The sequence below is a fragment of the Macrotis lagotis genome, chromosome 1, assembly GCF_037893015.1.
Source record: "Macrotis lagotis isolate mMagLag1 chromosome 1, bilby.v1.9.chrom.fasta, whole genome shotgun sequence".
Lineage (NCBI taxonomy): Eukaryota > Metazoa > Chordata > Mammalia > Peramelemorphia > Peramelidae > Macrotis > Macrotis lagotis.
Window position 1 is genome coordinate 819,925,609 of NC_133658.1, and position 13,522 is coordinate 819,939,130.

Below are 13,522 nucleotides of genomic sequence, written 5' to 3' on the forward strand. Positions count from 1 at the left end.
CCAACAATATGAAGCATACTATTTTCAGGGCAAAAGATGAATATTCAATGAAAAAGGGAACTTTTCAAATTTTCCTGATGAAAAGACCAGAATTGAACAGAAAATTTGACATTCAAATATAAGACTCAAGAGAAGCATAAAAAGGTAAATAGGAAAAGGAAATCATAAAGAATTTATTGCTGTTGAACTATTGATATTCCTTCATGGAAAGATGATATTGATAAAATTAAGAGGTGAGAGAGGAGTGTACTGGGGAAAGGGAAAATGAGAGAAGGGAGAGAAAGAAGAGTAAATTTTTTTAAATCTTTTTTGTTTTTGTTTTGGTTTTTTTGGTTTTTTGGGGGGGTATTTTGCAAGGCAATGGGGTTAAGTGCCTTGCCCAAGTCCACACATCTAGATAATTATTAAGTATCTCAGGCCAGATTTGAACTCAGGTACTCCTGACTCCAGGGCTGATGTTCTATCCACTGTGCCAACTAGCTGCCCCAAATACATTTTATCACATAAAAGGCAAGAAAAAGTTTTTACACTGGAGGGGATGAGGGGAGAGATGAGGGGGAAAAGGAGTTAACTTTACTCTCTTCAGAATTGGCTCAAAGAGTATTCTGGAATAACATCCACACTCATCTGGGTATTGAAATATATCTTACTTGAAAGCATGAGGGGAAGAGGATAAGAGAAGGAGGGATGATGGAAAGGAGGGCAGATTGTAGAAAAGGGTAGTCAGAAGTAAAACACTTTGGAAGAGGGAGAGGGTGAAAAAAAGAGAAAGAAAAGAATAAATGATGGCAGGAGGGAATAGGATGGAGGCAAATTCAATTATCAGTTGTAAATGTGGAAAAATATTCAAACAAGATTATCTTATTTCTCAAACATATTTTATAAAAAATTATAAAAAAGAGCTATTCTCTAATTGACAAATAATCAAAAAAATGAACAATTTTCAGATGAGATTATCAGTGCTATAATTCACTAACTGCTGATTGGAGAAATGAAAGTTAAAACAATTCTGAGTATTATTTGATACTTGTTAGAAATACTAATAGGACAGAAAAGGAAAATGACAAATATTGAAGGGAATGTAGGGAGAGACTTAGCTCTATGTGAGCATAGGTGGAAGTGTTAAGTAATTCAATCATTCTTTAGAAAATTTTGAAATCATGTTCAAAGGGTTAAAAACCCCATGCATTCCCTTTAACTTAGCATTCTACTACTAGGTCTGTATCCCCAAAAAAGATTTAAAAAGAAAAGAAAATACCTTTTTTGGTGCAAAAAACATTGGAAATTAAAGGGATGCTATCCATCCTAGAGAAAGAGCTGATAGTTTTCAGATTTCAGATTGAAGTATACTTTTTTACTTTATTTTTTTTAGGTTTTTGCAAGGCAAAGGTTAAGTGGCTTGCCCAAGGCCACACAGCTAGGTAATTATTAAGTGTCTGAGGCCAGATTTGAACCCAGGTACTCCTGACTCCAGGGCCGGTGCTTTATCCACTATGCCACCTAGCTGCCCCTGCTTTATTTTTCTTGAAGTTTCTTTTTTCAGGGGATCTATGTTTTCTTTTGCAACATGGACTATTATGGAAACCTTTTGTATAACTATACATTTATGATCTATATAAAACTATATACACACAAATATAATATTATATATATACATATATATGTATATACATACATATATGTATACATATATACACCTATCTAATGGTAGCCATCTCTGAGGTGGGAAGAAGGAAGAAAAAAATGGAGGGAAGGAAATGTGCAAGATAACATTATTCTATATTTAAAAGGAATACCAAGTTGTTTGTGTTTTCATGTGCTATTATCTTTTTTTGTTGTACTATGCTATGGAAATTCTTGTTTTATTCCAAAAATTAAAATTAAATGTATAAATTTAAATTTTGAAAAAGTGCTAGAGATTAAAAAATTAAATTTGAGTTTTCTGACTTTAAATAAAACTAAGAGTTTTAATTTTCATTTTATTCACAGGTTTTGCCAACCCACTTACTGGAATAGCAGATGCATCTCAGAGTAGCATGCATAATGCTTTACATATCTACATGAATGGCACAATGTCTCAGGTACAAGGATCTGCTAATGATCCCATCTTTATTCTTCACCATGCCTTTGTGGACAGGTTAGTTCACTGTTTCTCATAAGGAGATGCTTCAATTTTTTTTCAATATTCTAATGTGATAATATGACATAGTTAATATAATGTTGAATTTGGAGTAAGGAGTAGGTATAGAGACTAAATCAATGATTTCATCATATAAGGACTTTCCATGGTAAAAAATGCCCTACCAATAGAATTTTACACTTTTTTTTTTCATTTTTATTCTTCGAGTTGACTGGAGATTAAGAGAGAGACGAAGTGATTTGACCAAGATCACATAGAAAGTATGTGTTAGAGGTTGAACATGCACAAGGTCTTACCTTTAGAGCCATTTCTAGCACTGTGCTGTGCTACTTATAATCAGAAAACCTGTTTTAGATCATACCTGGGACATATACTAATTGTATTACTATGGATGACTCACTTAAACCTTTTTGACCCTCAAGTATTCTGTAGAACTAGATGCTGTAGACAGGATGAAATTTCCTCTGTTAGAGACCCCCGCCCCCAGTCATTGGGAACTCACAAGTCTGATGTATTAAGCTATATAATGTAGAATTTTGAGTGGTAATTAAGAAACCAAAAGAATTATAAAGTTACTAAATTATTAGCAGTGCTAATGTATTCCTGGACACATCACTTAATGCCTCAGTGTCCACATATCAAAAAGGCAAAGGTAATGGATTCAATGATCTTCCTTCTAGTTCTAACTCTTTTATCCAATGCTCTTATGATCAGTTTTTTGAATATTTCTATAAATTATCACCCATAATTAAAAAAAACCCTCTCCTCTTTCCAAAGCACAACCTCGTAAATGGAAACCAACACATTATTCCATGTAGTCTAGCCTCCCAAATATCACTTTAGTTTTTTTTAACTAAAACCTTTTTTATCCCCTGAGGCTTTTATTCGCTATGACCCTGCCATTATCTTCTAGATTTCTCTGGATTCAATTTCATTTTCCTTAGACTTTTATTCATTCATGTTCTTTATCTAACTGAAATGTAGACTAGTTAAAACTAAACTATGGTTGATGTTGAGAACTACAATTGAAAATTATCCCAGGCAAAGATATTTCCTCAAATGTGGCAGTGATTTTTAAGTGTGATGTATTGAGTGGAATTGAAATATGGTTCATCAGGATATTTCCTTACCTTGCATTAGTTCCCCAAATAATACTGTTTGGGGGGTAAAGGACATAAAGGTAAGAAATACGGGCTTAATTTTTCATTAAGTACAGGAATATCCAAACTCAAACTCTTAGATACAAAGAATCACAAGTGGTACTGGAATTATAACCAATTTCCAATGGGACTAAACACTTTTTTTTTAGACAAACAACCCTAGCAGAGATGACCTAAGGGTTGAATGCAAAAAATAGATGAAATATTCTAGACTCATCAACAACTAATTCCTTTCCACACAGACTTCCTTGTAATTTAACTGCTGTGAATATTTGTTTTTCTTTTTTATATACACTTCTATATATCTTTATTAGAACTCCTCCATTAGAATGTGTTTCTTATGAATAGGAAATATTCTATTGTTTGCATTTTTATCTTCAGCACCTGACTTAGTATTTGGCAAATAGTGATCTCTTGATAAATTGTTGTTGACAGCTTTATTCTTATAGTGAATATACTGAATTAATGAAAATTCTAGACTCATCATTGCATTTCTTTGCTGAACAAGCATTAAGTAATAAGTATTAAGCACTGCAACACTGCCAATTCCAGTACAATCAAAACACAATGTTTAAATTAGACACTATATGGTTGTATAAGCATAGCAATATACAAAATGAAGAAGGGACACAGCTAATTTAGTGAAAAACAATTAACAGCCTTCATTCCCTACTCAGGTAGATCCCCTTGGAGCACTATAGTTAATCAGGAGGTTAATTTGATACATCTTGATACATATGGCAAAGTTGGAGTTAACATATTTTTGAGGCATGACAGGCATAATTAGTGAGTTATAACTTCAAAATTACATCATTAAACAAGAGACACTACGTACTGATCACAATCAAACTTGAAATATGAAGGTAGATCATATGTATTGAAAACTGACTTCTGAACATTTTCAGGATTGGCTGGAAGGTCTACAAAATAATACCCTTCCCTTGGCATAAATGAAAATTCTGCTCCTAGCCACTTCAATATTATGATTCAATTAAATTTAACAAACTTATATTCCACATGGAAATGACTGAACTAGACACTAAAGGAAGATCTAAAGTATTATACTTACTCAGCCTCAGATAATTCATTTCACTAGTCTGTCTCAGTTTCTTTAACTGTAAAATGGGAACAATGCCTACTTCCCCAGAAGAGGACAAGAGAAGGTAATATCTATAAATTGCTTTGCAAACCTTAAAATGTTATATAAATGCTAGCTATTATTTTTATTATTATATAATCATAGAGTTAGAATGAGCTTCAGAATCATGTATCCTTGTATTTCTTTCTTAGCAAGTTTCCATTCAATTGCATCCACAAGGTTTTTCAACCTATGTAGAAAACTCCAGGAATGAGAAACCCACCAGCTTTTGAAAGTAGAATATTTCACTTGTTGATTTTTCCCATTTAAAAAATTCCTCTGTTGATCCCACATCTATCTCTGTGTCACAGTCATCCATTATATTCAGTCCCCTGAAGCCAAGCAGAGCAAATTTAATCCCTCATTCACATGACATTACTGAAAAATCTTCAAAGATAGCTATCATATATTCTTTCTTCTCTAAGCTAAGCATAGGCATTGCCTCTAAGCCATAAATATGTGACCCTTCAACATCTATCTACTTTGTTCTGTATACTTTCCAACGTATCACTAATGTATTAGGTTGAGTTTCCTTCATTTCCAAGATGGGAACTATCAAGGGTCAGTTGATTGTGAATATGCTAAATTACCCATAATAAGATCACTGTTATTGGGGTTTTATATATGTTATTATTATATAATATATTATATATAATATACATATGATATTATATATATATATATATGTACAATAAAGTTGGTATACATGTGCCATCATTATTCTAATGAAGGATATGCCTGATATACTTGCCCTTGTTGATGCCAAAGTAGACAAACTAAGGGAATGATGATGGATCTCTAACATGGCAGCTTTTTTCTCAAAACACTAACGATTGCCTTGGGCAAAAAAAATCATATGATTTCAAACTAAAAACTTATTGCTGTTATGCTTCATGCCTTTCAGCACCAGAAAGAAAAGCACCTCAAATTCATATAATACGTAAGTATTTAAATTTATTCATGTAATATTGATTCCCCTTACAGAATGAAAAGACCTTAAAGATTGAGGCTGGTTTATTATTTTATTTTTGTAGTACAAATCCTGACTCATTCTCAGGCCTTAATAAATATATGTTGATTTATAAATAATAAAAATTAGATACCTAATAATAATCTAGACTTAATTTTTTGATTTCATGCTTATAGGAAATCCTTGGATAAAGATGCTCTATCTTCTGCAGGTTAGAACCTTATCTTCAATTAGCAATGTTAGACAATCATGAGAGCACTGAGAATGTCATGACTTACCTAGTATAACAATGTCAACATGTGTCAATGGTGAGACTTAAAATCATGTCTTTCTGGGTCCATGCCCATCTCTTTTTTTCATTATGTTGGCATAGCTATCTCTACAACAGCTAGACAGATGACAATCAAAATAGTTCATAAATAATAAATAATTGACAAAGATGAAAGATGATATACTTAGCAGATACAGGTAAACATGCATGTAAAACAATATTCATGCATGCATTTGAAATCCGGCTACGGCTAAACCTTTGACTAAGCTGTGTACTCTGAGCAATAACATTATTTCTCTGGCACTAAATTACCTTCTCTGTAAAATAATTTGCAGCTAGATGGTACAACAGAGAGAGTGCTGAGTCACAAAGACTCATCCTTCTGAGTTCTTTTGGTCTCAGATACTTACTAGCTATCTGACCTTGAGAAATCACTTAATTGTTTGCCTCAGATTCTTCATCTGTAAAATGCAGAAAGAAATGACAAACCACTCCAGTATCTCTGCTAAGGAAACCTGCAAATAGGGTCACAAAGAATTGGTCATGCTTGAAAACAACTGAACAACAAAATAATAATAATAATAATAATAATAATAATAAATATTTATTCAAAATTTTATGGTTTTATAGAATTCTTTCATAGAATTTAGAACTTTATGGGACCTCAGAGGTCTTCTAATAAGAATTTCACATTTTACAGATAAAGAGACTGAGGTTTAGAGAGATCAACTGTTTAGGGAGATATTATGTCAGAACCCAGAGATAGTGAACCATAGGACCAGGATTTTAATCTGATGATCTTAATCACTGTCTCTATGATAAGCCTGTGAGGAAGAAAATAAAGGTATTATTCCCATTTTACAGATGAGAAATTAATACACAGGGAAAGCAAATGTCTTTCTCAAGTGCATACAGAAGGTTAAGCATGCAAATAGAGACAAACCCAAGACCATTATCTCCAAGTTCAGTGTTCTTTCCAATTACACTGTCCTGGGTCTAGATGAGGGGGCTGCTTGAAGAAATATCTAATTTCTAAATCTTAAATTCTCTACTTCTAAGAGAAATAAAGTCTCTCCTGGTGGATGTGACAGTGAAATACATTGGCATAATTATGGTTATTTAGAATCTTCTCTGTGACAGATTAATCATGCTTCTCATTGTGATTAAGAAATAAGTGATAGGTAAGTACAGAATAGAAGCTAAATTGTTTCTCTCCTCTGCAAGACCTAACTCTTGCCATGGAGAATTAAATAGGTCAGCTTGTTCCCTCACCAGTGATCTGGCATCTAAATTTGTTCTGCCCCAGATAATCCGCAGTGACCTGAGTAGGAAGAGGGCAAGGAATACTTTTTAAACGAGCATACCCTGACTGTGTATTGAAATAATTTAATAAATTTACTCTTAACTGTCAAAATTATGTTTATTTTTGTTTTTCCCTAGTTTGAAGTAGATTGATGCTATAACCGCATTGGTCAAGTCACTTAATCTTGGTCTGCCTCAGTTTCTTTAATGTAAAATAGGGATAATAGCATTTCTCTCCCAGGGTTATTGAGAGGATTAAATGATTTAATATTTGTAAATTACTTATCATTGTACTGGTTCAAAGTCTATGCTTAATAAATTATTTGGAGTGCCCTCATCAGAGAGGGTGCTGTACTCTATGAGTAAGGCAGAATGGAAGCTGCTCAAAGATATATGATATTTATGAGATATGTAAGCATTCAAGTGTTCACCTGTACTATTAGTGCCTGGCCTAAGGGAGAGCATTCTAAGCTCATATTGGTCTGATCGGCCACAATTGGACACAACTGTGATTTGTCTTTGACATAGTGATGTCAATTTGGTCTTCTTTGATAATGAAGGACAAGAACCAGGTGTTGTTATTGCTATGGCTAGATGCCTAGATTTGAATTCTTTGCATTTCAAAGGAAGATAAGATTTGCTATACAATTCTACCTTTTATAAAAAAAGTTTTGGAAGGCAATCAGGGTAAAGTGTCTTGCCCAGGTTCCCACGCATTGGAGATCACATTTGAATTCAGATTCTCCAGACTCCAGAACTGGTTCTCTAATTACTATAACACTTAGCTGCCTCACACTTCAAGCATAAGGTATTTTCAGTGCCATTCCCTCCTTTATCTACTCATTTAATATCTACATTTATTCTGTTTTAGAATCTAATTTTTCTTTGGCTTTTGTACTCATTTTGGTTCTATAAATTTTTCACACTCATTTCTGAGGGAATTCTCTTGAAGCAGTATAGAATAGTATATGGAATTTTGAAGTTGGAGTCAGAACAACCTGAGTTCAAATCCTCCTTCAATTATTTACAAGTTGTGTGAACCCAAGTAAGTGATATGACCTCTATGTGCTTCAGTTTTATCAAGTATAATATGAGATTTGATTCAGTGTCATCAATGGCCTATTTTTAGTTCTAAATCTATAATTCTAGGATTCCTTTAGTCTTTTATGAATTCACTATCAAACTCTGGAATTGATGGAAACATGGTAGAGTTAACCAGCAAGTCAACAAGCATTTATGAAATGCTTACTTTGTTCCAGAGAATGCTAAGCTTCAGGGATTCAAATAAAGGTCAAAATAGAGCCTCTCCTTGCAAGGCTTACAATCTTTGAGGGAAAAATAACATGCAAACTACTATGTGTAAACAAAATAAATGAATGTTTAATAAACAGTAACCTCAGAGGGAAAAGAAACTAGCATCAATTATTTGTGTATACATATGTACATATGTACATATATATGTATGTAGCATGTATGTATCAATGAATGAAAAGACTTTTGTAGAAGGTGAGATTTTTAGTCAATGTTTGAAGGAAATCCAGGAAAGTCAAGAGCACAGGTGAGGAAGATCATTCAAGACATAGAATAAAGTCAGTGAAAATTTCTGTAATCATGAGATGGATATATTGTTCAAGGAACAAAATGGATTTCAGTACCATTACTAGCTTGCACAATATGTGGAAGGCATAAGTATAAGTTAAGTATAAATGTAAGAAGTGTAGGAAGTATAAGAAGACTGGAAAGATAGGAGCCCAATAAGTTAGAAAGGACATTAAAAGTCAGAAAGAAGATTTTATAACTGATCCTAGAGTTAATCAGTAAAACTAAATAATCCCATCCTCATCCTCATTTAATGTAACTAACAAGATTCTATACCCTTGTATCTTTTTCAGGTGAGAACATATTCAATTAATCATGGGCTTTAGATCAGGAAAAAAGAGTTATTGACAGTTTAGATGCTCTTGAGCATCACTGGGTGAATTGGAGTGATTTTGGGCAGGGAATGTGTTCACATTGTTTAAAAAAACTAGGTCATTGTCTATGGTATTTGAATGCCACTAAGAAACTAATTTAGAATTGATGATTTGAACATTTGACAAAATAGAGGAAGTTTTGAGTCACACCTTTTGATGAGGGAAAAAAAAAGATCTTCTCTTTGGTCAGAGGACGATCTTATGAAACTGAGGACCATAATTTATACTTTTTCAATGTCCTCCAATTGACAGTGTCTAATTCAGGAGGAAAGGACAAACTAAGTACAATGAGGAAAGAGATTTAAGACTCTACATATGGGAAAATGTGATGTCTGCTTTCCATCCACAGACATGAATTGTCAGTGGGATTGGGAGTTGGGAGAGTAGTTCTAGAGCAAGTACTATGTAAGTAAACAACAAAAGCAACAAAATAGTTTACTTTTGTATAAAATTTTAAAGTTTCTACATGACTTTATGTGCATTACATCTTTGAGAGTAATAGTATATAATAGAACCAAAACAGACCTTTGTCCGTTTCTTCTGACATACTTCATAAGGGAAATGTAGATGTAGATAATATAGTTCAACAAACAGTTACTTATTCTAAATTTAACACAGAGATATAATTTGAATTTAAGGTGATTCTTATTTAACAACATCATTTCTCTTTTTTTGAAAATCAAGGCTTTTATCTGTCTTCAGTTCCCCCTCACCTTCTTATTCTCTAAAATAAAGCTGAGGTAATTTACATTGGCTCAACAATCACCTAGCTATTTCTTAGGGTAACCTGGACTGCAGTTCTTTTGATAGTGCGATTTCTTGAGAGCAACTCAAAGCTTCTCTGCTTCTAGCCTATCTTCTCCTACCATGAATTTCAATTCCTCCTTAACCATTTTAGTTGTTTCCTGAATGCAAAGTTTATTCTACCTGAGAGAGGAAAAAATAAGAGCAAATAAGAACCTGATATTACTAACTGCTTCCTTCTCTCTCTCTTAGCACTTACAAATGTATCACCTGTATGCATAGTCATTCTCCCTGAACAGCATTTCCATCTACTCTTTGATATTCCCATTCTCAAAGTATTTTAAGTCGTCTTAAACCCTTCTTTTTTGGTTCCCAAGCATTCACTTGCAAGTCTAACTATTCAGAATTATTTTATATTCCTGATAGAATCATTTTAGATCTTTTATATTCATGCTCAGCTATTCATCTTTGTTTTTATTATCTGAGTATATCTTTTAAAAAATCAACATTTGTCAGTAAACTCTAGATATCTATTGACTGGGTATATATCTGGGTATCAAGTCCAGAAATGAACTTCACTGATACAGGTTAGACAACTTTCCTATAATTTAGAGAATTGAAAACTTCTTTGAGACAGCAAAAGCTTAAATAACTCTGCCTACAGTTAATAAGTCAGTGTATAAAGAAGCTTATTAAGTTCCTACTAGATATCAATCATTTGATTAGTACTTATGTGTCAAAGGCATAACTTGAATCCATGTCTTACTCTAAGACTGGACATCAATATAGGCAACATGCTATTTTTCTTTATATTTGTCATCTTATAGCATTTGAATATTTTATTGCAAATTAATATATTAAAATGAATTTGAATATCCTTTATTAGAGGATATAGATTTCTCTAGCTGTGCTTTTCCCCCTTCCCAGAAGGAAACTGTCATTATTAATATAAAACTAGGTAACTCAGAAAATTTTGGAGCCCCATTCATTACCCAAACTAATTTTTGAAATGAAATCTCAACATAATAGCAATAATGTTAATCTGCACATAAAATAATAACAATACAACATTCTATTTGTCTTGTTGGTGTGAGTGAAGGAAAATAAAACTGTCTGAAGAATTGAAATTGAGTATTATATTGAGGAATTATGGGTTCTGTTTCTTCATTATTGAAGACAAAAATGATATCACTACATTAGAGACAAGTTATGGTGTTTCTGATTGTAGTTGCACAGACCCATATGAACTTGAAATGCTCTACCACTATTTGGGCTGAGCCCAGATAATCAAGGTGAACATCTAGGTGGGTACTATAAACACAATATCTCACTTTTTCTTACTTCAATTCTGATTTTCCCATAAAAAAAAGCATCCTTTCTGATGAGGGTATTTCTTGCTGGGCAGTCCTGTGCCGGTACTTCCAATTTCAAAGTTCTTAAGTGTGTCCTTGTATTGATTTTTCTGACCATTCCTTCATGCCCTCTGCTGTGAGCATTTGCCTCATGTGAGTTCTCCATTAAGTAGTCTTTTTTGGCAAGCGTTCATCTGGCATTTGAACAACCAGTCCATCTTAGTTGCCCTTTCTATAGGAACATTTCAATTCTTGGAAGTTCATTTGAGAACAACCTCAGTGTCTGGTATCTTTCTTCCAGGTGATCTTCAGAATCTTTCTAAGACAATTTAAATAGAAGTGGTGTTTCCTGGCATAGCTCCATCAGACAGTCCAGATTTCACAGGCATATAAAAATGAAGTCAACTCTATGGTTCTGTAGACCTTTAGGTTGGTAGTCAGTGTAATACCTCTTCTCTCCCAAATACTGAGCTTGCTCTGGCAATACATGTGTCAACTTCATTATCAATTTGCATCTCTGAAGAATTGAAACTTCATTTACCATAATCAGTGGTCCCACATATGGATAGTATGGTTCTGGCTGATGGAGCACATGGATTTTCTTGGTGTTAATTGTTGGACCAAATTGTTGGACCAAAATTATCACAAACAACAGAGAACTGGTCCATACTTTGTTGAGTCTCAACTGTAGAGGTTGCATTGAGGGCACAATCAGTTGCAGACAGGACCTTGCACCAAGACTGCCTTCACTTTTGTCTTGACTTGCAAATTCAACTTCAAATTGAATTTAGCAACCTCATGGTAACTGACCTTGGTGTCATGTTCTCCTCACTGAAGGTGTTTGATAACATGGCTAAAAAGTATGGGAGAAAGGACACATCCTTGTTTCACTCTACTGGTCACCGGGAAATCTCAAGAGCATTGTCCACTATCCAGAACTCTGGCAAACATGCCATCATAAAATTGATGTACAATACTGATTAATTTCTCTGGGCAATCAAATTTTGACATAATTGTCCATAAACCCACACAAGTGACATTATTAAAGGCCTTGTATAAAGACCTCTGTTCTGTTCTTGGCATTTTTCCTGGAGTTGTCAGGCAGCAAGCACCACATCATCTGTTCCCCAACTCTTTCTGAAGCCACAGTGGCTCTCAATAAGGTGACCATCTTCCAGGGAAGTATTGTTCTATTGAGATTCTCAATTGTTCTCAATAGAACAATCCTAGCAAGAATCTTACCAACAATGATTAAAGAGAAATATTCCCATGATTATCACAAGACAAGCTATTCACTCTACCTTTATAGAGATGAATAATGGAGGCATCCTTGAATTCATGCCATATAATCTGGAAAATTTCAGCCAACTTTTATATGAGTAATATTCCCCACCCCCACACTTTGTAAATCTCAGCTGGAAAAGAATCAGCACCTGGTGCTTTGCCATATGAAAGGAGCCTAATGGTATTCAAAACCTCTTCAGTTGGAGCTTTAGTTGGGGACTGATATACTTCAACTTGAAGTAAATGCTCAATGACTTCTGCATTGATTGATTTTGGTCTATTAAGAGAATACAATGAAGGGGTTTAGTCCATCTCCCTAGGAACATGTCTCTATCACTAAGCAATGTGACTCCATTATCACTAAATTATGGATCGGTAACCCATAAAAATAATACTATAAGGGAAAAATGGAGTGAAAAATATCATCACTGAAATATGTAATTACCCACCATGTGCTACTATAATGTACCCATTGGAATCTCTGTCACAGAAAAATGGACCCTATTCATTAAGTCAGGGACCATTAAAGAGTAGAGCAGAGTCTACAATGGACAGCTAAGTGGCAGATAGAGAGTTAGAAATTCATTCAGAAAGACTTAAATTCAATCCTCAGACACCTCCTAGCCATGTTACCCTGGACAAGTCATTTCACATCTGTTTGCCTCAATTTCCTTATTTGTAAAAGGGTGTAAAAACAAACCTCTCAGGGTTTTGTGCAAATCAAATGAGGTAATAATTGTAAAGAATTTAGTATAATGCCTGGCATATAGTAATTGTCATGTACAATTTAGCTATTATTATTATTATCATCATCATCATCATTATTATTATTATTATTATTATTATTATTATTACTGATAGACCTTGAAGCTTTGAAGGCATGATGCCAGGGATGTTCAGGCAAATATTTTAACAATCAACTCATTCAGAATGCATTGTTTAATTTTAGTTTTAGTTTAATTTCCATTCTTACCATTTTCATTCTCACTTTCTTAAATCTAGACAATCAATAAAACAATAAATCAAACATTGATTTGTAGCATTTGCTGGTTTCTGAGGTGTAAATATGGTCATCCTACATATTCAACAATCAATTCTGGCTCTGATTAAGCCTCTGCTTAAAGCTCTCCCTGCCTGTACCATCCATTGTTGTGCCTAACTCCCTTCAGTTGTATTAATTCTTGTGGG

General features: G+C 33.8%; 1 protein-coding gene across 1 annotated transcript in view; it reads left to right on the forward strand.

The window, feature by feature from the left end:
• The window catches only part of TYR (tyrosinase), a 113,466-nt gene that overhangs the window by 45,941 nt on the left and 54,003 nt on the right, over window positions 1-13,522 (forward strand). The window contains exon 3 of the mRNA XM_074214755.1: window positions 1,990-2,137. Coding sequence (XP_074070856.1) covers window positions 1,990-2,137 — 148 coding nt within the window. The remainder of the gene's footprint in view (window positions 1-1,989; window positions 2,138-13,522) is intronic.